At 37.0% G+C, this 22,844-nt stretch overlaps 1 protein-coding gene across 4 annotated transcripts in view; it reads right to left on the reverse strand.

Moving 5' to 3' along the window:
* The window catches only part of MARCHF8 (membrane associated ring-CH-type finger 8), a 126,938-nt gene that overhangs the window by 17,602 nt on the left and 86,492 nt on the right, over positions 1 to 22,844 (reverse strand). For all 4 annotated transcript variants that reach the window (XM_039233739.1, XM_039233742.1, XM_039233741.1 and 1 more), the window contains exon 3: positions 2,020 to 2,070. In XM_039233739.1, the coding sequence (XP_039089670.1) occupies positions 2,020 to 2,070 (51 nt within the window). The remainder of the gene's footprint in view (positions 1 to 2,019; positions 2,071 to 22,844) is intronic.

Here is a 22,844-nt window from a genome sequence, read left to right on the forward strand (position 1 = left end):
AGGGGGGCTGCGTGGCTTAGTCAGCTGAGTGTCTGACTCTCCATTTCAATTCTGGTTGTGATCCTAGGGCTGTGGGATCAATCCCTGTGTCAGGCTATGCACTGAACATGGAGCCTGCTGAAGATTCATATTCACTCTCTGCCCCTCCCGCACTCTCTCTCACATAAAATAATAATAATAAAAATAAAATGTTTAACTCAACCAGACAGGCCATCTGGATTTGCATCTTCTTACTTTTCTCAGTGCTTAAACATTGGGCAGCACCTTCAAAAGTAGTAGGGCAAAACTGGCCATCTCACTCAGACAGTAATGATCTACCACTGTACAGTTCTACTGACTCCTTCATTCCCAGCTGAATAAATAGCAGAAGAAGAGAAATGGAGGTTGGAACAAGAATGATTCACTGAAAAGTATTTATCTGAGGTGACCGAAGCCTGTGCCCTGAATGACTGTTCTAGGGGGAGGTCAGGTCAGGAATGCGCCGAGGAGTTCTCTAAATGGCCTTCAATATCACACTGAGCATTATGGAGTGTTCTTCTTATGCATGATTAAGTGGATGAATGATATATGGCGAGATCAGAAATATGCCTAAGAACAGACTGTTTCAAAGGATTTGCTAGATTCTACTTTTACTTTAAAAAGGGGGGTGATACAAGTGAGAATAGCTATATAGTTTGTAAATTAAAATGGCACATACTGTGTTTATTTCTGAGGACTTAGGAGGCCTGGCACAGCAGGACAGGATCTGTCACATTGTTCAGATCTACCTGTGAGGGTCTGGTGTCAGTGTTTGGTCTGCTGAAACAGACATGGGGAGAGGCCCATCCCGGCAAGGAGCCTGCATGGACATACTGCATGGACAACAGGTTGGCCAGAGCCCATGTCTGGGCCAAGATGAGCAGTGCATGCAAACAAGGTTACTCTGAGTGTGACACTGTCTGCTGGCTCCTGGGTCACCCCACAGCAGCTGACATGCTCCTGACAGGCTGGTTGAGTGACTAGACCACAGGTGTATCAGGTGCTGCTGGATGGCCAATTCACACCCTGTCAGCCCTCATTTTCCTAGCCACTTTCCAGCCCGAGGTGGCTTTGTGATCCAGTTCTGGGCAGTGAAATGTAAGCACATGTCAGGCAGCTGGCTAGGACTTCTGGGAAAGCACCTTCCTGCTGAAAAGGGTCACTCTCAGCTGACAGACCCCTCCATCCTTCATTATTTTTCTCATTGCTGCCAAGGCCACAGCTGTGGTACCTAGAGGTCCAGCTCCCATCTTGAGGCCATGAGGTATTAAAAAGCATAAGGATGACAATGTGCTAAGGAAGGTGGCACAGAGAGGACAGAAAATGCCTGAATCACTGGCAACATCTGTGAACAACTGCATCAGCCTTGGACCACCTATCTCCAGACACACTTAGAAGCACATAAATCCATAATTATTTAAGTCACCAGAGTGGGCTTTTTGTTAAGGTCAAATGTGCTCCTAATTGAGGGGGCAGATTCTCTGGACTCTGTGAGATTTGTTTTTTGTTTTTTGTTTTTTAATATTTTTATTTATTTCTAGGAGAGAGAGAGAGAGAGAGAATGAGACAGCGTGAGCAGGGGAGGGTCAGAGAGAGAGGGAGTCACAGACTGAAAAAGGCTCCAGGCTCTGAGCTGGCAGTCAGCACAGAGCCTGACGCGGGGCTCGAACCCACGAACCGTGAGATCATGACCTAAGCAAAAGTCGGACGTTTAACCGACTAAGCCACCCAGGCGCCCCTGTGAGATTTGTTTTTAACCTGAGAGTAAATGATTCCTACTAGAAAAAACAGAGTTTTCTCCTATTAGTCACTAACCGCAACACACATTTAGAACTGCCTCGCTAGAAACACGTAACTGCCACACACTTCGTTGTATGGTCCTGGAGCAGACTGAAGAATGGTATAAATAACTTTGCATCTTGAAAAGAAGAATATAATAACATGCAAGCTTGAAGAAACCAAACCCCAAACCATGAAAATAACAGACTTCTGGCACTCTACCTTAGAAATGTTACTTGAATGACTCATGGAATGTCCCAAAGTCTTCTCATTCTGCAAGAAAAGCAAACAGGTGTTAAGTATCAAGAAAATGAAATAGGTGATTAAAATGTGCACAGAACAAGTAATTAATGATAACAATCCTACTGACAATCATTCCCTCAACTAGAATTTGCTGAGCATAAACTACTATGTACCAGCAAAAATGAATAAAACAGTAGTCCCTGCCCTAAAGGAACTTAAGTTACTAAGAACATGAATTTGGAATTAAGTAAAAATAAGAGGGCTACACGTGTCTTAAGACACATTCAAACGGAGGTTCAGAGGCAAGAAACTGCACATTCATAGTTTAATGTGATGTGGTCCATGCTATGAGGAGCCACTGTAGGATGAGGAAGAAGAAAGGAGGACAGCTGACCCCACCCAGGTCATCGGGCTGGGACATCCCACCACTCACATCTGTTCCCTCAAGATTAGAGAAATCTGAGAGTCATGCTAGCCTCCTCCACCTTTAGTCACAAAGTCTTATAACAAATTCTTCCTCTGTAGTATCTCTCAGTCTCCAACCTCATTTGCATTTCTCTGTCAGTGCCTTAGGTTTAGGTTCTCTTCATTTCTCACTTGGAATTCTTGAATAACCTCCTACCTTACCTTTCTGCTTTAAAAGTGACCTCCCTGATATGTCACTGCTATGGACTGGACTGTATTGTGTCCCCCCAAATTCCTATGTTGAAGTTCTAACCCCTAGTACTCAGAATGTGAGTGTCTTTGGAGATAGGGTCTTTAAAAATGTAATTATGTTAAAATGAGGTAACCAGGGTGGGACCTGACCCAATATTAATGTTATTCTTGTAAAGAAGCTGAAATTAGGATACAGGTACATACAGAGAACAGCATGTGAAAACACGGGAGGATGCAGGCGCATCCATCTGCAAGCCAAGGAGAGAGGCCTCAGATGACACTAAACCAGCTGACAGGCAGGTTAATTTTGGACTTCTAGCCTCTAGAACTGTGAGAAAATTAAGTCCTGTTACTTAAGCACCCACTCTTAAGTGGTGACTTTGTTATAGCAGCCATAGCAAATGAATACAGTCATCTTCCACACTATAACTTTCTTAAAAAAAAAATTAGTGAATGTTCCAAATGTAAATCTGATTTTCTAAAAATAAGAAAGTAACTCTTCCTGAACCCAACTGGTCTTGCTCTAAACCCAAATGAGTAAAAAACAAAACAAAAATCTATTACCGAAGGAAGATATTATCTCATTTGTATTTTTAAGATTACCTATTCTCTATTCATCTCACATTTCACAATAACCACAGGGAAGACTAGAAAAGGCTGAGACACAATTAGCAGGTAAAATTCTTTTGGTCCGTCAGAAGTACAAAAGAGCCAGTAGACTGAAAACTGCTTTGAAAAAGAGTTGATTCCATTCCACCAAGGCTCTGCTAAAAGAGAACTAGCAATCAGGAAAGTTTTAACTTCCCTCTTTTCCTCAACCCACCAAATTACATACTGCCTTGACTTTGGTATACACTTGGCTTTTGAACACTCGACATCCCTAATATGTTAGTGAAGAAACATTTCAAGAGCTCCCAAGTGGCCTGCCAGCTGGCACTTGTTTTAACAATGTTGTCTTGTCTTCACAGCAATGTGTCTGTGCAATTTTTTTTGAATATTTTCCTTATATTCTTTTCTTATTTTATAAATCTGAGTGAAAATAAAAGTTCAAATCTCTTAAGCATAATATAATACAGCCACTGTTATTAAGTGTATAGCCTCAATGGAATGTTTCTTGGTCTTAAGCGAGTCAATTAGATAGTTATAAAGGAAAAGAACAAAATTATAAACTATGCTCAACGTGTTGGCAATGTCACCAAACACTATTTCTAAAAGACCAGCTGGATTAGGAATTTCATTCATTCATCTTATTCCTGCATTCACTAGCTGGGAATAGAGAGCCTCTCTGTCCACAAAACAGGTAAATCTGTAACTATTCAAGTTTCATTCATGAATCAGGAATGTACTATGGACAAACACAGGGCACTGCTGTGAGTCCAGGCTTATAGGCTGGTAATTTGCCACTAAATTTTAATTTAGTTTTGCTAAACTAAAACAAAGATGCCATATGTCCTGGATTATCTGTACAGAAAACCATTATAACTGCTATGACATTACCCACTGCCTTACAAGAAATGACCAGTTTAACACTACCTGGAAATCTACAAAGAAGTTCTGAAGTACTAAGAGAAGCAGTAATTCCTATCCCTAACTTTTCTGACATTTATTATTTCATAGAGAGGGTTATTAGGGTGGGGAGAGGTCTCACTGTTAAGCTAGGTAACTTTATAAATCCAGACTGAGATTGAAAAGTTGCTTATTACCTTATGAACTTGAGAAATAAATTTAATGATATAAGCCTGTGCCTAGTTTTCCTTGTTACAACAATCCAACTAACTTGAATTTAAATAAATATTTTTTAAAAGGCTTATAAAAAACTTTTAAAAAAAGAACAATTCAATATTTTACATTGGTAAAAAATCAAACAAATTAACAAGCCCCAGAAGTTACAGATGTTTTAAACACTGAAACCTGTCAATGCCTGCTTCCCCACTGCCTGGCAGGAGATTAACAATTCAGTTCCAACAGACCATTTTAATTTCCCTTAAATGCTGCTACATTTATTCAGACTTACTGAAAATCTACAAAGTTCAGGAGCATACAGAACTATTTTTCAGGAAGCAAATCCCAGGATTCATTCAAACCAGTGACTCATTCATTCCATACTTATTTACCACGCGACCACCACATGCAAGCAACCATACTAGGCACCAAACATGGACAAATATAAATCTAGCTCCTAGGCCTGTTCTAATTATGATGTCACCACAGAACTGCTTTGAAATTGTGGTTTGATGAGAAATATACAACAAGGGGGGGAAATGAACAAAAACATTTTTAAGAATGTTAAAAAGCACATACATGAGTTATAGCAGGGTACATTGGGTGATACCATTCTCTCCTACAGTCACATTGGTACACTTCTGAATAAAAAGAAGTAAAATTTATCAAACATCAATGTCAAGAACTGGAATTCGGCATACCAAAAAGAAAAAGAGTTCCATTCTAGTTTAAGCCAAGACTAAGCTTCAACGTCCAAGTGATACAAACTTTAGCGAATTATTTTTATAAATCTTTAATATGGTTAGTCACTGCTTAATGGGTCCACCACATGGTAATCCTGGGAGAGATAAAAGCCTCACTGCTGGCAGCAAAAACTGTCACCTTCTCTCCTCCGAGAAGGCACCAGGAGATGCCACACTGTGATACCACATACTCCCCTGGCTTGCTCTCCTCTCCATGCATCTTTGGTGGGCTCTTTTTGTCTACATTAAACAAGAGCTCCTCAGAACACAATTCCATGACCTCTTCTCATTTGTTATCTCCCTTAGGCCAGTGCTTCTGAAACTTTGTGCACTTGAATCATTTAAGGACCTTAGTAAAATGCAAACTGTGATTTGTTAGGTTTGAGGTAGGTTGGGATTCTGCATTTTCATAAGCTCCCAGGTGACTCCCATGCTATTGGTCCCCAGACTATACTTTCAGACACAAATTTCACTGCAAATCCTGGGCCAGTATAATCCATAAAGGCTATGATTCATGTTTTTAATTGAGGTATAAGTTAATATGACTCATTTTTTAAAAAGCAAACCATGACTCATATAAAAGTAAATTTCTGCATAAAAGATGGCAGTGAGTTCACAACTGAGTTAATACAAATAAATCAATCAGGAAACCAACTGATACATGCACCGGGAACAGAGTCTGAGGGTGTGAGAAAGAGAAGTTTTATTAATATGTTACCAAATCACAAAGATAAAGAGAAGTTCTGTTGAAGAATAAGGGACATTTCACAATTTAATCAGTCCTGTCAATGGCATTTTGCAAGTCCATGTGTGGCTCCAACAGAAAGTACCTTGTGGGCAGGACACAAATGCAGAGCCACAAAGACCAAATACCCTCTAGAAAGTAGAAGCCAAGAATTAACAAGAATACAATGAGGTGAGATGTCTAAGCGAGTTTTAAGGATTTTGTATAAAGGAGTCAAACAATTAAACTTCATGTGGGAGTTTCCCTGAAACTCTGACCTGGACCAGTCATTAAAAACACAAGAAACAAACAAGCAAAAAAACAAAACAAAAACACTCTGTGTGACAGATATACTATGTATCCCTACCAACAGAACAAATTTGTTCTGAGCAGGAATGGACCCAACTAAAAGCTTTCACTTTCTTACTTTCTTTTGCAGTTAAGGCTAAATATGTAAGAAAGTTCTCCCTAAAGACATTAAACTTGAGGTTTTCTGGGAGAACATTCTGCTTTCCTGATACAGCCATTGCTCCTTTCTACAGTACTCCTCCTTTCCTCAGTCCCCTGGAATAAAGGTGGCATGCTGGGAGGTGCAGCAATCACTGTGGGGCAGTGAGGAGGAAAGCATACACACAGGTCTCCAACTTTTTAGTCTTAGGACACTTTTACAATGTAGATTACTGAACACTCCCTATATTTCGTGTATATGGGTTATATATATCAATATTTTCCACTCATTACAAATTAAAACAGGGGTACCTGGGTGGCTCAGTTGCTTAAGCATCTGACTCTTGATCTGGGCTCAGGTCATGAGTCTCACAGTTCACAGGATCAAGCCCCATGTCAGGTTCCACACTAACAGCACAGAGCCTGCCTAGGATTCTCTCCTGTCCTCCCTCCCCACTTCCCAATCCCACTAGTGAGCTCTTTATCTCTCAAAATAAAATAAACTTTAAAAAAAGAGAAAATGTTTACAATATGAATCTCTTAATTCAATTAGAATAATAAGCCCAGTTAATATAAATAACATTTCCATGAAAATAACTATTTTTCGGGGCGCCTGGGTGGCTTAGTCGGTTAAGCGTCCGACTTTCGCTTAGGTCATGATCACGCGGTTCATGGGTTCAAGCCCTGCATCAGGCTCTGTGCTGACTGCCAGCTCAGAGCCTGGAGCCTGTTTCAGTCTGTGACTCCCTCTCTCTCTGACCCTCCCCTGCTCACGCTGTCTCTCTCTCCTAGAAATAAATAAAACATTTAAAAAAAAAAAGAAAATAACTATTTTTCTGGAAAAAAGTAAATGAGCAGAGTAACATAGTTTTGTATTTTTGTAAATCTTGTTATTGTCCAATGAATAGAAGACAGCTAGATTCTCACATCTGCTTGTACATTCAATTTGTTTTTTTGACTGAAGTAAATGAAGAAAATTTGGCCTACAGTTAGGTATTTATAAAAGGAATATGTATTTAAAAACCATTTGAGGTAACTGGATATTCTTTGTACAACACAAAAACTCAAGTAATTAGCTGTGATGTAGACTCTAAAATGATATTAATAAATTTTTAATACTCCATTAAAATCAACTGGCCCATCTTTTAGTTTGATTTGCTCTCTTAATCATGCATGACTTTATAACATCACACCCTGGCCATTTAGAATTATTGGTTCACTACGTTATGCAAATCTTTCAATACTGATCCAATCTGTTATGCAATATGAAAAAAAATCATTCAAATGACAACCAGAGTCTTTAATTATTGAAAAGTTACCAAGCTCATGGTGGTGGATACAAGTTTTCCAAAATTCTAATTTTTGCTTAGAGATGTCAAGTTTTTTCATTGGCAACAAAAACGGTTACTTGCTTTCCTTGAAAGACTGGCTCATTCATTCAATCTGGAGAAAATGTCTGACAAATATCCAAGTCAGAAAAACTAGAATTTGCCAGTAATTCTTTCAAGTAAAATTATATTCCATTAAAAAAAAAAAAAACCTGACTAGTTAACTTAGCAACTCAGTCATAGAAGTGCTTTACCCCGAGTCCACCACCACACTCTGGTATGCAGAAAAATGATTTATACCAGATTGGCAAAGATGGAATAGGACACATAATCTATAATGAGGTCAAATAAAACTGACACACATATTAAAATTAGTAGAAAATGAAGTCAAAATATTATTACAACTGTCTTCTAAATGTTCCCAGAGTTAAAGAGACATAAGGTATAGAAATATATCAAACTTCCAAAGATAAACAAGCACGAAAAAAGCTACACAAAGAGATGCACTCACTAATACCCATACATAAAATAAGAAATTCTTAAACGTGTTGACTAGACCACATGATGGTAAGAAAAAGTAAGAGAGATGGAGGGAGGGGGGAGGGAGAGAGAGAGAGAACAAACAGTAAATAAAAAAATGGCACCCTTAATTCCTAAACTATCAGAAACTGTCCTAGGGGCATAGAGGAAATAGAGAAACATTTATTTAAGAAAACGGACTACAACCTTGGTAAGAACTTCAGTGGAAATGTGTGGCATTTGAACCACAACCCAGTCCATCCTCAGGCTGACAGAAGCTCTACTCTGGGAGGGTGTAGCCAAGAAAAAAATGGCTCCATTTCTCCCCAGCTCCCAAGAGAACAGAATGGCATCTCCAGGAGAGGGGTAAGCCACAAGCATTACACATACTACTCCATCAACTCCATGTTGCAGAAGCCACGTTTCAGGCAAAAGTGATTAGAAGTAGGTCTGGGCTCTCTTCTGCACAGTGCCACTGGCAGAGCAGAAGCTCTACTCCAGGCAGACCAAGGGTAATGGGGTCCCAACTTTGCTTGGCCCAAAAGACTGACACACTGGAAGTTCCACACCAAGAGAGGCAAAACAAGAGAGCCACAGGCTATTGCCCTACCAATGTACTGCTCATTAAGCAGGTGTGTCACTCCAAACGATGTGGGTCACTGTACCTGCCCCCCAGCTCTGGAGCATAAGCTTAGATCTTGCAACGGTGGAAAGGCAGGCCAAGAGAACAGAGGCTCCTCTGCTATCTCGAAGGAAAGAAACATGAACTGTAATGGAGTATGTGGAAATTCAAGGCTAATGGTGCTGGCAAAAACAATGGCATTTTAAGAGGAGGCTGGTAGCTCCAAGAGAGCCACAAGCAAAACCACAAAACAACTAAAAGTGTACCACAGAAAAGCAGGGTCAGAGACAACTAGGTCCTCCAGAGGATGGAAGAAACCTCAAATACTGGTCTTTAAAACAACTGCAGCAGGGACACTTGGGTGGCTCAGTCGGTGAAGCATCATGACTTGAGCTCAGGTCATGATCTTGAGGCTCATGAGTTTGAGTTCCACATTGGGCTCTGTGCTGACGACTCAGAGCCTGAAGCCTGCTTCGGATTCTGTGTCTCCCTCTCTCTCTCTGCCCCTCCCCTGTTTTCTTTCTGTCTCAAAAATAAATAAACATTATATACATTTTTTTCTTTTTTAAAGAAAACAACTGCAGCAAAGGGATCTGAATTTATTTGGATCAGACCATGGAACAATGCTCTATGGAACTGTCCAAAATAGCAGAGCAATGAGCCAGCAGTTAATAGAACTAAAAACTCAGTGTGACATCAACAGAGACAAGAAAACTTAACAGATCAGGGAAAGGCACAGTCAAAAAGAACACTGCTATAAACAGTCATCTCAACTTGAGAGAGTACAAGCCCAAGGCTCACCCCTCTGAGAAGCAAAATCAGACTATATATTGCGAGGACATGATTTTACTGTATAAATCTGTAACTTTTACAAGTTACTAGACAAAGAACAAGCCCCAGGAGGTAGGGGGTAGGAGTGTAAAAAGTTTAATTCAGAGATGCTAAAAATATATATAAAATATACAGCATTGAGTAAAAAAATTACAAGACCTAAGAGAAAGAGGAAACAGAAAAGTCCCTTGAGAGTGCCCACAAATCATCTTTAGTATACAAAGGCTTCAAAGTAACTATTATAAATATGTTCACAGAACTAAAGGAGGCCATACTTCGAGAGGCAAAGGAGGATATGATGACAATATCTTATCCAATTGATGAAAGCAATAAAGAGATATAAATTGTAAAAAAAAAAAAAAAAAAGAACAGCAAGGGAAATGTGGCATTTAAAAGCACGATAACTGAAATGAAAAATTCATTGCAGGCATTCAACAGATTTGAGCTGGAAGAGGAAAGAGTTAGTAAACATGAAGATAGATCCTAAGAGATTATGTATTCTGAAGAACAGAGGTCAAACAGAATAAAGAAAACTATGTGGAGCCTTAGAGAAACATGGAACATGATTAAGAACACTAATATATCCATAATGTGAGTACAGGAGAAAGAAAAGAAAGGAGGATAAAAACTATTCAAAGAAATAATGGCTGAAAACTCTCAAGTTTGATAAAAGCATTCATCTCCACATCCAAGAAGCTAAATTAAACTGTAGTAGGATAAAAGCAAAATAATTCACATCCAAACACATCAAATTAACATGCAGAAAGACAAAGAGAAAACCTTGAAAGCAGCAAGGGACAAATAACTAGTTATATGCACAAAACCCTGAAAAGATTACTAGCTGACTTCTCATAAGAAGCCATGGAAGCCAGAAAATTGAGGGGGGACATATTTGGAGAACTGAAAGAAAAAGAATTTCAAACAGGAATATTATTCCAGCAAACCTGTCTTTAATAATGAAGGTAAATGAAGATAACAAGATATCAAGACAACAAAAACTGACAGAATGTGATGCAAGCAGATACATCTTGAAATAGTAAAGAGTAGTTCTTCAGGCTGAAAACAACACCAAACAATAATTAGAAACCACATGAAAAAAAAAAGAATGCCAGAAAAACTATATAAAAATAAAAGACAGCTTACATACATAGTTCTCTTGTCCTTCATCTCTTAAATGATTTCTCTTGTCCTTCATCTCTTAAATGATTTTAAAATTTCATCTTTAAATGATTGTATACATAAAAATATGTATGTATTACATTGTTGAAACTATAACATAAAGAAATATGATATATTTGACAAAAACAAACAAAAGAGGTAGGTGGGTACAAAGCTGTACTGGCAATAGGAAGTGACACGAGATGGCAACTCAAATCCACAGAAATAAATGAGACCAAGAAATGCTAAATAACTTTAAAATAACAAACTCTGTAAGCATTCTCCTTTCTTTCACTTCTTCAAAAGAGAAATTAGGGGCGCCTAGGTGGCTCAGTTGGTTAAGCATCCCACTTGAGCCTGGATCATGATCTCACAGTTCATGAGTTCAAGCCCCACATCAGGCTCTGTGCTGACAGCTCAGAGCCCGGAGTCTGCTTCAGATTCTTTGTTTCCCTCTCTCTGCCCCTCTCCTGCTCATGCTATCTCTCTCTCTGTCTAAAATAAATAAACATCTAAAAAAATTTTTTAAAGAATTAAAAATTTTTAAGAGAAATTAATAACTGCAATGATGTATTACTGGGTTTGTAACATATATAGATGTAACATGGTAACAGCATGAACAAGAAAGTCAAAGAGGGAGGAGGAGACTTATATAGGAGGCATGATTTTATATCTTACTGGAATTAAATTAATATGATGAATCTGCTCTTAAAAATGTATACACTAAGCCGCAGAGCAAACACTTAAGATAACTTTAAAATTCCCTTAATGCAAAAGAAACCAGTAAAAAAGAAACAGAGAGAAAAGGCATAAGATATACAGAAAAAGTGAAATGACTGACAAATCAAATCGTATTAATTACAATAAATATTAACAACCCAACCAAAAGGAGGAGTTGTCACAGTGGATAAAAACACAAAATGCAAGTCTACAATGTCTACAGAAGACACACTTTACACTGAAAATTATAAACAGATTAAAGTTAAAAGAAGGAAAAAGACAAATTGCAAAAAAAGCTAACCATAAGAAAGTGGGAAAAGCTATACCAATATCAGACAAAACAAACTTAAGAAAATTATACTAGAGCTAAAGAGTGATGTTTATTATATGATAGATAATACATCATGAAGATATAACCTCATAAGAGAGCCAAAAATTAAAAAACTGAATAAAAACCAGGCAATTCAATAATACTGGCAGACCTCAATTCCCTGTATTCAGCAATGGACAGAACACCCAGGGGAAGACCAACAGAAGATAAGACTGGAACAGCGCTGTAAACCAACTAGACCTAACAGACCTCTATGGAACACGAACCCCTAACAAGAGAACACACATTCTCCTCAAATGCATGTGGAACACTCTCCAGGACGGCACTACAAGACAGACCATAAAACAAGCATCAATAAATTCACAGGAACTGAAATACTACAAAGTATGATTTCTCACAACAGAGTTAAATTAGATATCAATAACAGAATAAGAAAAATTCACAGTTCTGTGGTAATTAATAAAATATGAAATAACCAATGAGTCAAAGAACTCAAGAGGAAAATGAGAAAGTATGAGACTAATAAAAATGAAAACACAAAATACCAAAGTTATCCAATACAACTAAAACAGTGCTTAGAGAAATATTTATAGCTATAAATGTGTTAAATATAAAGAATAAGCTCAAATATATTACCTCTGCAGTAAGACCCTGGGGTGGGGGGGGGGGGAGGCGGGGGAAGAGTAAACTACACATAAATTAGCAAACAGAAGGAAACATTACAAGGAGATGTTCATAAGGACTAGAAAACTGATGGAGAAAAATCAACAAAACCAAAAATTGGTTCTTCCACAAGACAAAAAAAAAAAAAATCAAGAAACCTTTATGTAGCTTCACCAAGTAAAAAAAAGAAATACAACGCAAATTACTAAAATTATCAACAAAAGAGCTTGTATTACCAACCTTACAGAAATGTAAAAAATTATAAATGAATACTATGAACAATTATATACCAAAAAAAATAGAGAAGTAAAAGAGGAAAATTCCTACAGAGACAGACAAAACTACCAAAAGTGAGTCGTGAAGAAATAAAAAACCTGAATAAGCCAGATTGTATTACTTATCTAAAAACTTCCCACAAATAAAAGACCAAGCACAGATGACATCACTGGTTAACTCCACCTATTTAAGGAAGAAAAATACCAATTCCCCATAAACTTCCAAAAAATTAAAAATAGAATAAGGAAAAGAACACTATCCAATTCACTCTGTGAGGCCAATACCACTTTAAAAAAGAAAAAAAAGACCAACAATATCACGGGAATAGAAAGCAGCACACCAATACTTCTTATACAGACCCAAGAATTCTCAACAAAATATTAAACCAAATCCAGCAACAGATAAAAAGATATACACTATGACTAAGTGGCATTTATACTAGGAATGCAAGGTTAAATAGCTCAAACTGAACATAATACACAATATCAAAAGAATTTTGACAAAGATTTGACAAAATCTTGCACCTTTCCTGATGAAAACACTCAACAAACTAGGAATCGAATTTCCTCAACCTGATACAGCACATCTACAACAAATCCACAGTAGTTAACATCATACTCTGTGATCAAAGAATAGATGGTTTTACAGTGAGATTAGGAACAAGAGAATGTGTTCACTCTTTTAACTTCTATCCAACACTGTAGCGATGATTCTAGGCAGGGTAATTAGGCAAGAAAAAGAAAGAAAAGACATCCAGCTTCGAAAGGAAGATAAAAGTATCTTTGTTTGCAGATGACATGATCTTGTGTATGAAAATCCTGAAGACAAAACAATATACAAAAATAAAGTCCATTTATGTTATGTACATTGCAAATGAACCCCAAACCAAAATTTAGAAAACTCATTTAAAATACTGTCAAGGGGCGCCCGGGTGGCGTAGTTGGTTAAGCGTCCGACTTTCGCTCGGGTCATGATCTCGCGGTTCGTGGGTTCGAGCCCGCGTCCGACTTTCGCTCGGGTCATGATCTCGCGGTTCGTGGGTTCGAGCCCCGCGTCGGGCTCTGTGCTGACTGCCAGCTCGGAGCCTGGAGCCTGTTTCAGTCTGTGACTCCCTCTCTCTCTGACCCTCCCCTGCTCACGCTGTCTCTCTCTATCTCTCCTAGAAATAAATAAAACATTTAAAAAAATAAAATAAAATAAAATAAAATACTGTCAAAAAATACTTAGGAATAACTTCAACAAGACATCTGCAAAATTTATACCCTGAGACTACAAAATATTTTTGAAAGAAATCAAAGGCCTAAATAAATGGAACAACATCCTTTCTTAATGATTCAGATGACTTAAAATGTTTAGGACGACAAAACTTTTCCTTTTGACCTACAGACTCAAGGAAATCCATATGAACATCACAGTTGACCTTCTTTAGAGCAACTAACAAGCTGCTCATAGCATTCATTACATGGGACCAGCAAGAGCCAGAATAATCTTGAAAGGAAGAACAAAGCTATATTGATACCACAACTTGGTACAAAGCTGTAATAATCAAAATAGGTGATATTGGTATTAGAACAGTATAAGAATCAATGGAATAAAACTGTAAGTCCAGAAGTAAGGCTTTATATTTTTGGTTACCTAGTTTTCAGTAAGAGTGTAAGATAAGTCACTGGAAAAATAGTAATTTTTTCAACACATAAGGCTGGGACAACTGGACATCTACATGCAAAAAAATGAAGGTAGACCCCTTTCTCATACTATACACAAAAATTAACTCAAAATGGATCACATAACAAATGTAAGAACTAACACTATACAACTCCTACAATATAATATAGGAGTAAATCTTAATGACCCTGGGTTAAGCAAAGCCTTCTCAGACATAAAGCAGCAAAAGAAAAAGGTAAACTGGACTTCATCAAAATTAAAAGCTTCTGTGATTTAAAGTACATCAAAGGGTGCCTGGGTGGCTCAGCCAGTTAAGCATCTGACTCTTGGTTTCCGCTCAGGTCATGATCTCATGGTTAGTGAAACTGATCCCCACATCAGGCTCTGAGCTCTGCACTGACAGCACAGAACCTGCTTGGGATTCTTCCCTCCACTACCCCCACTCTCTAGGCCCCTCCCCCCCTCAAAAATAAATAAACTTTAAAAAGAAAAATTTAACTTAAAAAAAAATAAAGCACAACATCAAAAAATGAAAAGAAATGAGAGGAAAAGAATGAAACAGAATGGGAAGAAATAACTGAAAATCATATATCTAATAAAGGACATATATCTATATATCTTTATAATAAACAATGCTATGACAATAAAAAATAACACAAATAAGCAAAGGATCTCCAACAGACATTGTATATCCACAATAGATATACAATGGCCAAAAACCAAAACAAAACAAAACAGGAAAATAATAGAAAGCAACTTCCTCAATTTGATAAAGAGCATCTATCTACAAAAAAAACCCTACAGATAACATTACATCTAATGATGAAAGACTGAATGTTTCTTCCATAAGATTATGAACAAGGCAACGATGTTCTTTACATCTTTACATACAATATAAAGTTTACATTTACAACTTTACATACTTAAGTGTAAAGTTCAGTATTGTTAAGTATATTTATGTTGTTGGCAACCAATATCCAGAACCTTTTCATCTTGCAAAACTGAAACTCTATACACATTAAACAACAATCCCCATTTCATTCTCTCCAATGCCTAGTAATCACCATTCTACTTTCTGATTCAATGACTACCTTAGATACGTCAGATAAGTGGAATCATTACCCAGCATAATGTCCTCAAGGTTCATCCATGTTGTAGCATATGTCAGAATTTCATTCCTTTTTAAATTAAAGGCTAAAAAAAATCCCATATTTTGTTTACCCATTCATCAGTCAATAGTCAACTATGTTGCTTCCACCTTTTGGCTATCATGAATAATATCATTATGAATATAAGTGTCCAAATATCTCTTCAAGACCCTGCTTTCAATTCTTTTGGATATATACCCAAACATGGGATTGATGGATCATATGGTAATTGTATTGTTAATTTTTGAGAAACCATCATACTGTTTTCCATTAGCAGCTGTACTATTTTATATTCCCAGCAACAGGGCACAAGGATTCCAATTTCTCCACATCATCACCAAAACATTTTTTAAAGTAGGTATCCTCATGTGTATAAGCTGATACCTCACTGTGGTTTTGAACTGCATTTTCCCTAATGACTAATGATGGTGAGTGTCTTTTCATATGTTTGTTGGTCATTTATGTACCTTCTTTGGAGAAATGTCTAGTCTACACAAGTCCTTTGCCCGTTTTAAGAGAGACAGCGTGCACAACTGGGAGGGTGCGGGGTGGGCAGGGGAGAGAGGGAGGGAGAGAGAGAGAGAGAGAGAGAGAATCCCAGGCAGGCTCCATGCTCTGTGCAGACCCCAGTGCAAGGTCTGATCCCCTGACCCTGGGACCCTGACCCGAGCCAAAATCAAGGGCTGGACATTCAACAGACCAAGCTACCCAGGCACAAGTTGTAGGAGTTCTATATATATTCTGAATATTAGCTTCTTATCAGATATATGATTTGCAAATGCTTTTTCTTATTCCACAGATTGCCTTTTCACTCTGTTGAGAAGTTCACTTCTGTATGCAGTGTTAAGAGTCCCACTTCCTTCTTTTGCAAGTGGATAGTTTTCCCAGCACCATCTGCTGAAAAGACTGACCTTTCCCCACTGATAGCCTTAGCACTCTTAAATCATTTAGCACTCAAAAATCATTTGAGCACACACATTGAGGGTTTATTTCTAGGCTATCTTATTACATTGGTCTAAATGTCTGTAGCACAGACAATACCACACTGTTTTGAATACTATTCTTTGTAACAAGTTCTGAAATCAGGAAGTGTGAGACTTCCAACTTTGTCCTTTTTTTTCAATATTGTTTTGGCTATTCTGGGTCCCTTGAGATTCCATATGAATTTTAATATATGTGCTGCCAAAGTGCATTCCATATGAATTTTATGATAAATGTTTTACTCTGGGTAGTATTGACCTTTTAACAACATCAAGTTTTGTGTTCACTCCATGATCACAGAATGCCTTTGCATCTATCTCTGTCTGTTTTCATTTCTTTCGGTGGAGCTTTATAATTTTCAGAGTATGTGTCTTTCATCTCTTTGGTTAATCAACAAAAAAATTCCTAGAATAAGTGAGTTTTGCGAAGTCACAGGACACAAGATGAACACAAAAAAATTAACTGTATTTCTATATCTGTATCAGTAAACAGAAGGACATGAAAATTATTATTTACAGTCATTCTAAAAAACTAAAGTGTTTCGGTACAAATCTAAGAAAACCAGATGTGAATGCTAAAACCAAAATATTAATGAAAGAAATCACAGAAGGTCTAAGTAAACAGAGAGAGACATACTGTATTCATGGGTAAGATGACTCAGGATAGGAAAGCTGTCAACTCTTCCCCAAACCGATAGACAGTTTTAATGCAGTTCCTATCAAATTCCCAGAAATTCTTTTATAGATACCGAGAATTCTAAAATTTCTATAAATTCTAAAATTTATACGGATAGGTAAAGGAATGAGAATACCTAAAACAATTTCATAAAAGAAGATTAAAGCAGGAATAATAAGCCTCCATGATTTCAACCACATACATTTCAACCATTACATAACCACAGTAGTCAAGACTTGGTATTGGCAGAGAAACAGACACAAAGATCAATGGAACAGGATAGAGAATTCAGAAACAGACCCACACAAACAATGTGCCCAACTGACTTTGGAGAAAGAATCTTCAACCAATAGTACTGGAGCCATTGGACAGCACGCAGGAAAAAAAAAAAAAAAGACCCAACTTGAGTCTTAAACCTAATATTAACTCAAAATTACTCAGAGACTTAAATGTGCAACATAAAAATGAAACCTTTTAGGAAAAAAAAAAGAAAAACTTTAGGATTAGGTAAAGAGTTCTTATACTTGACGTCTAAAATATGACTGATGCATGAAAGAAATAATTGATAAATTAAACTAAAATTTAGGGGCGCCTGGGTGGCTTAGTCGGTTAGGCGTCCGACTTTCGCTTAGGTCATGATCTTGCGGTTCGTGGGTTCAAGCCCCACGTCGGGCTATGTGCTGACTGCCAGCTCAGAGCCTGGAGCCAATTTCAGAGTCTGTGTCTCCCTCTCTCTCTGACCCTCCCCTGCTCACACTGTCTCTCTCTCTCCCCTAGAAATAAAAAAAATAATAATAATAAACTAAAATTTAAACCTTTTGCTCCATTAAGAGGATGAAAATAAAAGCTACAGACTGAGAGAAAATATTTGCAAACCACATATCTATCTAAATACTAGTAACTAGAATATATAAAAACTGAAAACAGCAAAAAAACTTCAATTAGAAAATGGGCAAAAGACATGAAATGACATTTGAATGAAGAAGATATGCAGATGGCAAATAAGCATATGAAAAGATGTTTAACATCATTAGGGAAACAGAAAGTAATAATGAGATATCACTACACATCTATCAGAATGACTAAAATAGAAAATAGTGACATCACCAAATTCTGGTTGAGGATACAGAGAAACTGGATCATGCATATGTTGCTTGCACAGGAATATAAACTGTTATTTACTGTGAAAAACACTGGAAGTTTCTTTAAATATTAAACATGAAATTACCACATGAGCTTCTGGACATTTATCCTAGAGAAGTGAAAACATATGTTCACATAAAAACTTGTACATAGGTGTTTATAGTAGCTTAATTCAAACACAAGTCTTTCAACAGGTGAATGCTTGAGCACTGTGCTGTATCGATACCATGGAATACCATTCGGCAATAAAAAGGAAATTGCAAGAGAATTATACATGGTAAAAGAAAAAAAAGGCCAGTCCCAGAAGTTTACAAATTGTATGATTCCATTTATATAACATTCTTTAATTGACAAATTATAGAAAATGAGAATAGATTAATGGCTGTCAGTGGTTAAGGAGGGAAGTAGGTGTGGCCATAAAGGGCAACTGAAGAAGGATCCTTGTGGTGATGGAGATATTATGCATCTTGACTACATCAATGTCAATATCCTGACTGTAATATTTTACTAGAGCTTTGTAAGATGTTACCATTGGGTGACAGTAGGGAAGAGTACATGAGTTCTCTCTGTATCATTTTTTACAAACTGTGTATGTGTGATATTGTGATTATAAGAAATGTTTATTTGGTCATTCAGATGACCAAAATATATTTCTCATATATATTTGGTTTTCACCCATAGTTCTTGGTTCACAGCTCCCAAAACCCTTAGAATTTCCTAAGCCTGAGAGTGACAAAGGTGTCTCTTGTTATGTTAATGAGGTGACTTGGGAAAGCACCTACAGATGGGGCCATCTGATTACAGAATTGGAACTTTTAAGGGAGAGGGGCTGGAGGTTGAAATCAAATCCCAATGTATGATTTAATCAATCAATCATACCTATGTAATGAAGCTTCCATAAAAATCCAAAAGGACAGTTTGAAGAACTTCCAGGTTGGTGAAGATGTGGAGAAAGTGGTCCTCCTGCAAAGGACACAGAAGCTCTGTGCCCTTTCTCCGTACCTTGCCCTATGCAACATTTCCATCTATCAGGCTGTTCCTAAGTTACAACCTTTTTCAATAAACTGGTGATCTAGTAGTAAAATGTTTCTCTGAGATTTGTGAGCCACTCTAGCAAATTAATCAAATCCAAGTAAGGGGTTGTGGGAACCACTGAAGTTTAGACAATAGGTCAGAAGTACAGGTAACAACCTAGACTTGTGACCGGTCTGAAATCTAAAGGAGTCGTGCAAACCTCCAATCTGTAGCCAGTTGGTCAGAAGCACAGGTAACGGCCTAGGTTTGTGACAGGTATCTGAAGGGGATGGTGGAGGTGAGGGGGGCCTGTTTTGTAGAACGGAACCCTTAACCTGTGGAATCTGATGCTATCAACAGGTAGACGGAATCAGAATTGAGTTAAATTCTCAGATACTCTGTTGGTGTTCAGAGAATTGCTTGGTGCTATGTGGGAAGCCCCCCTCCCCATACTGGAATCTGTACCAGAACCAATGTGCATGTATTTATACATTTATGTGTGTGTGTGTGTTTGTGGTATATGCGAATTAAACACCATAACTAAAAGGCAGAGATTTTCAGATGATATATAAAAATAAGATATAACTACATGCTACATATAAGAAAAATACTTTAACAGACACAAACAAGTTAAAAATAAAGCACAGGACACCAATAACTAAATGACACTAATAACAAGGTAAGAGAGATGTTGAAACTATCTAGCAAAGACTATAGGCAGCTCAAATGACCATTCACAACTCTTACAGAAAATAGACTCAATAGTAGAGAAATGACAGAAGAATCAAGAACTTGATATAAAAATACAAAGTATTGATATAAAAATACAAAGTATTCAGGGACCTGTGAAGTGAAACTAACTGGTTTAACAGTCATGTCACTAGAACATAAAAAGGAGAAATACAGTCCTGGAAAATACCTGAAGAAAAACTTGCTAAAATGTTTCCAAGTTGAGCTAAAATAAAAGGTCCCAAGTTTGTAGAAAGACATAAACCTGCAGATTAAAGAAGATCCAAACAGGATAAATAAACAAAAAACTTATTAGAAATCTTGCTTTAAAAAATATGGCCCTGGTCAGTCCTATGGACTGAACTATGACACCACCAAAGCTTCTATGTTGAAGCCCTAAACTCCAATGTGACTGTATATTTGGTGGGGCTTTAGGAAGCAGGCAAGATTAAATGAGGTCATAAGCAGCCCTCATCCAATAGGACTGGTGGCCTTATGAGAAGAGGGACAGAGAGAGAACGATTTCTATCTCCACACACATGTACCATTTTGTTATGGTTGCCTAAGTGGACTAATATAATTGGTAAAAAGGATTCAGAAAAATTATGAAGTAATCTACGTCTATCTCAAATATAAATGCAAATATATTTATAAGGAATAACAAAATGGCACAGAAATATGATTTTATAAGAAGTTCAAATTTGAAATAAAATTCAAGGCACAGTCATTACAACAATAACTCAGGACAAAAATAACTATATCACAAAAATTCAGGCCTACAATTTATACAGCTACTTCCACACATGGACTAGGCAATTTATTTAAAGTTATGCAAAATGCAACAATGGCTGTCTTCAGTAAAACAATACAGTTCAAATTTAGAGCAATGTGATTATCTATCTGCTTCATTTTTTTCTAGCTTTAACATGATAATAATAAAGAAACATGAAACTAGAAAATATATGAGATAATAAAGCTCAAGACGATAACAGCTAACCATTTATTCCTGTTCATTCATCCATATTCTCTGGACTTTAGTTTTGTCCTTTAGGAAGTGGGTTTTTATGGAAGGGGGCAGGACAGAGACATTAACAGAGATGACCCTTTGGTTCCTCTGAGCTCCCAAATGTGGTATATATATGGGGAACATGTTGTCCTATTTAGTTCTGCTCAGCACCACATACACTGCAGTTTTAAACTTCTCACTGAAGTTATGAATAAATGGGTTAGAGTTCCCAAAACCCTTAAGACACACTGATAAATGCTTTTTAAAATGCTACATGTAACATGATATGACTAGGATGATGATCTTCCTAGTGATGTATTGATAAATACAATCTTTTTCAAATGAGTTTTCTAATTTTCATTTTTTGAACATGAAATAAAGTTAAGAAAAAAATAAAGGTCTTTCTATTCATCACTGATATTTTCAAAACCTTAATTAAACAAACAGTAAAATAAACAGATTTTAATTTCTGCCATTTAAAAACTCTTTATTTATCCAATAAATCCATAAACCCTTGAGGTTAGCTGAAAAACCTTTATCAATACAAATCAGAATACATTACCTATAAAAGTTATTACAAAAATTATAACACTGTAAATACTTCCTACAGTGCTATATAAATAAGTAAGCTTTATTTAAAAAGTATTCAATTTCTTTAGTATAGAATGTATTTTCATTCATCAGGGAATACATTTATTGACAATATACTATGTGCCAGGTACTGTTCTAAGTCTTTGGGAATGACGAATGAACAAAACAAAGATTCCTACTCTGTGGAGCTTAAGAAAATGGTGCAGAAGGAAACTGTTGGTTTTCTCTGATTGTCTCAGAGTATAACTGTTCATAACATGTTTGGTCACTATAGAGTTTCAAAACTATAAATGATATTTCATGGTGAAATGCACATATCCAATTTGGTCCAGATACCTTGAGGCTCTGATTCTTTTCTTTACTATCTTTGTCCCTGATAGCTCAAGAGTATCTCATAGCCTCAGTAAAATTAACAGAGATAGCATTCATACGAAGTAAGACAGACATGCAAATGGTAGGTCCCTGCCAAATGAAATTACATGTCTGGCTTAGACAGACAGACAGACACACACACACACACACACACACACACACCGACAAAAAGAACTAAGAGCCTTTTTGTTCTATTATGTTCTTAATGCTCCATCTTTTATGCATTTTCCATCCTATAAGAAGCTAAAAAATCTTCCCAGAATGAATAATGAATGCTCTAGCAGAAAGAACCAAGCAAGGAGCCTTGTGAAAACAATAATTCCTCCAGAAAATGCAATGGAGCCTGCAGCTGTGCTCATTCAAATTATAAACTAAGTTGTCTTTTTCAGGACTTTCCAAAGCCATTAATTCCATGATTTAAATTTACATGGGCAAAAATCACATCAATTAAAGAGACACTTTTTACACCAACAGGAGGACAGCATGAAAAAAAATTTGCTACAATTTATATACTTAAATGCTTATTGGGCTTAAGAATACTTTTCACAATTTCAAGGAACAGTTTTATTACAAAGTACATCCTTGAAAATGGAATTAAATTGCTAAGCTTCTCTGGTCCAGAACCTCAATAGTGAGGCATCCTGGAACAATTCTGGTTCTACATATCTTTATTCCATAAGGCCTAATGGCATCCCTAAAATCAATGAGAAATCCGGCCACTGCTGACAGAGCACTTCTC

This window comes from Hyaena hyaena, unplaced genomic scaffold (assembly GCF_003009895.1).
Source record: "Hyaena hyaena isolate Hyena2069 unplaced genomic scaffold, ASM300989v1 scaffold_78, whole genome shotgun sequence".
NCBI lineage: Eukaryota > Metazoa > Chordata > Mammalia > Carnivora > Hyaenidae > Hyaena > Hyaena hyaena.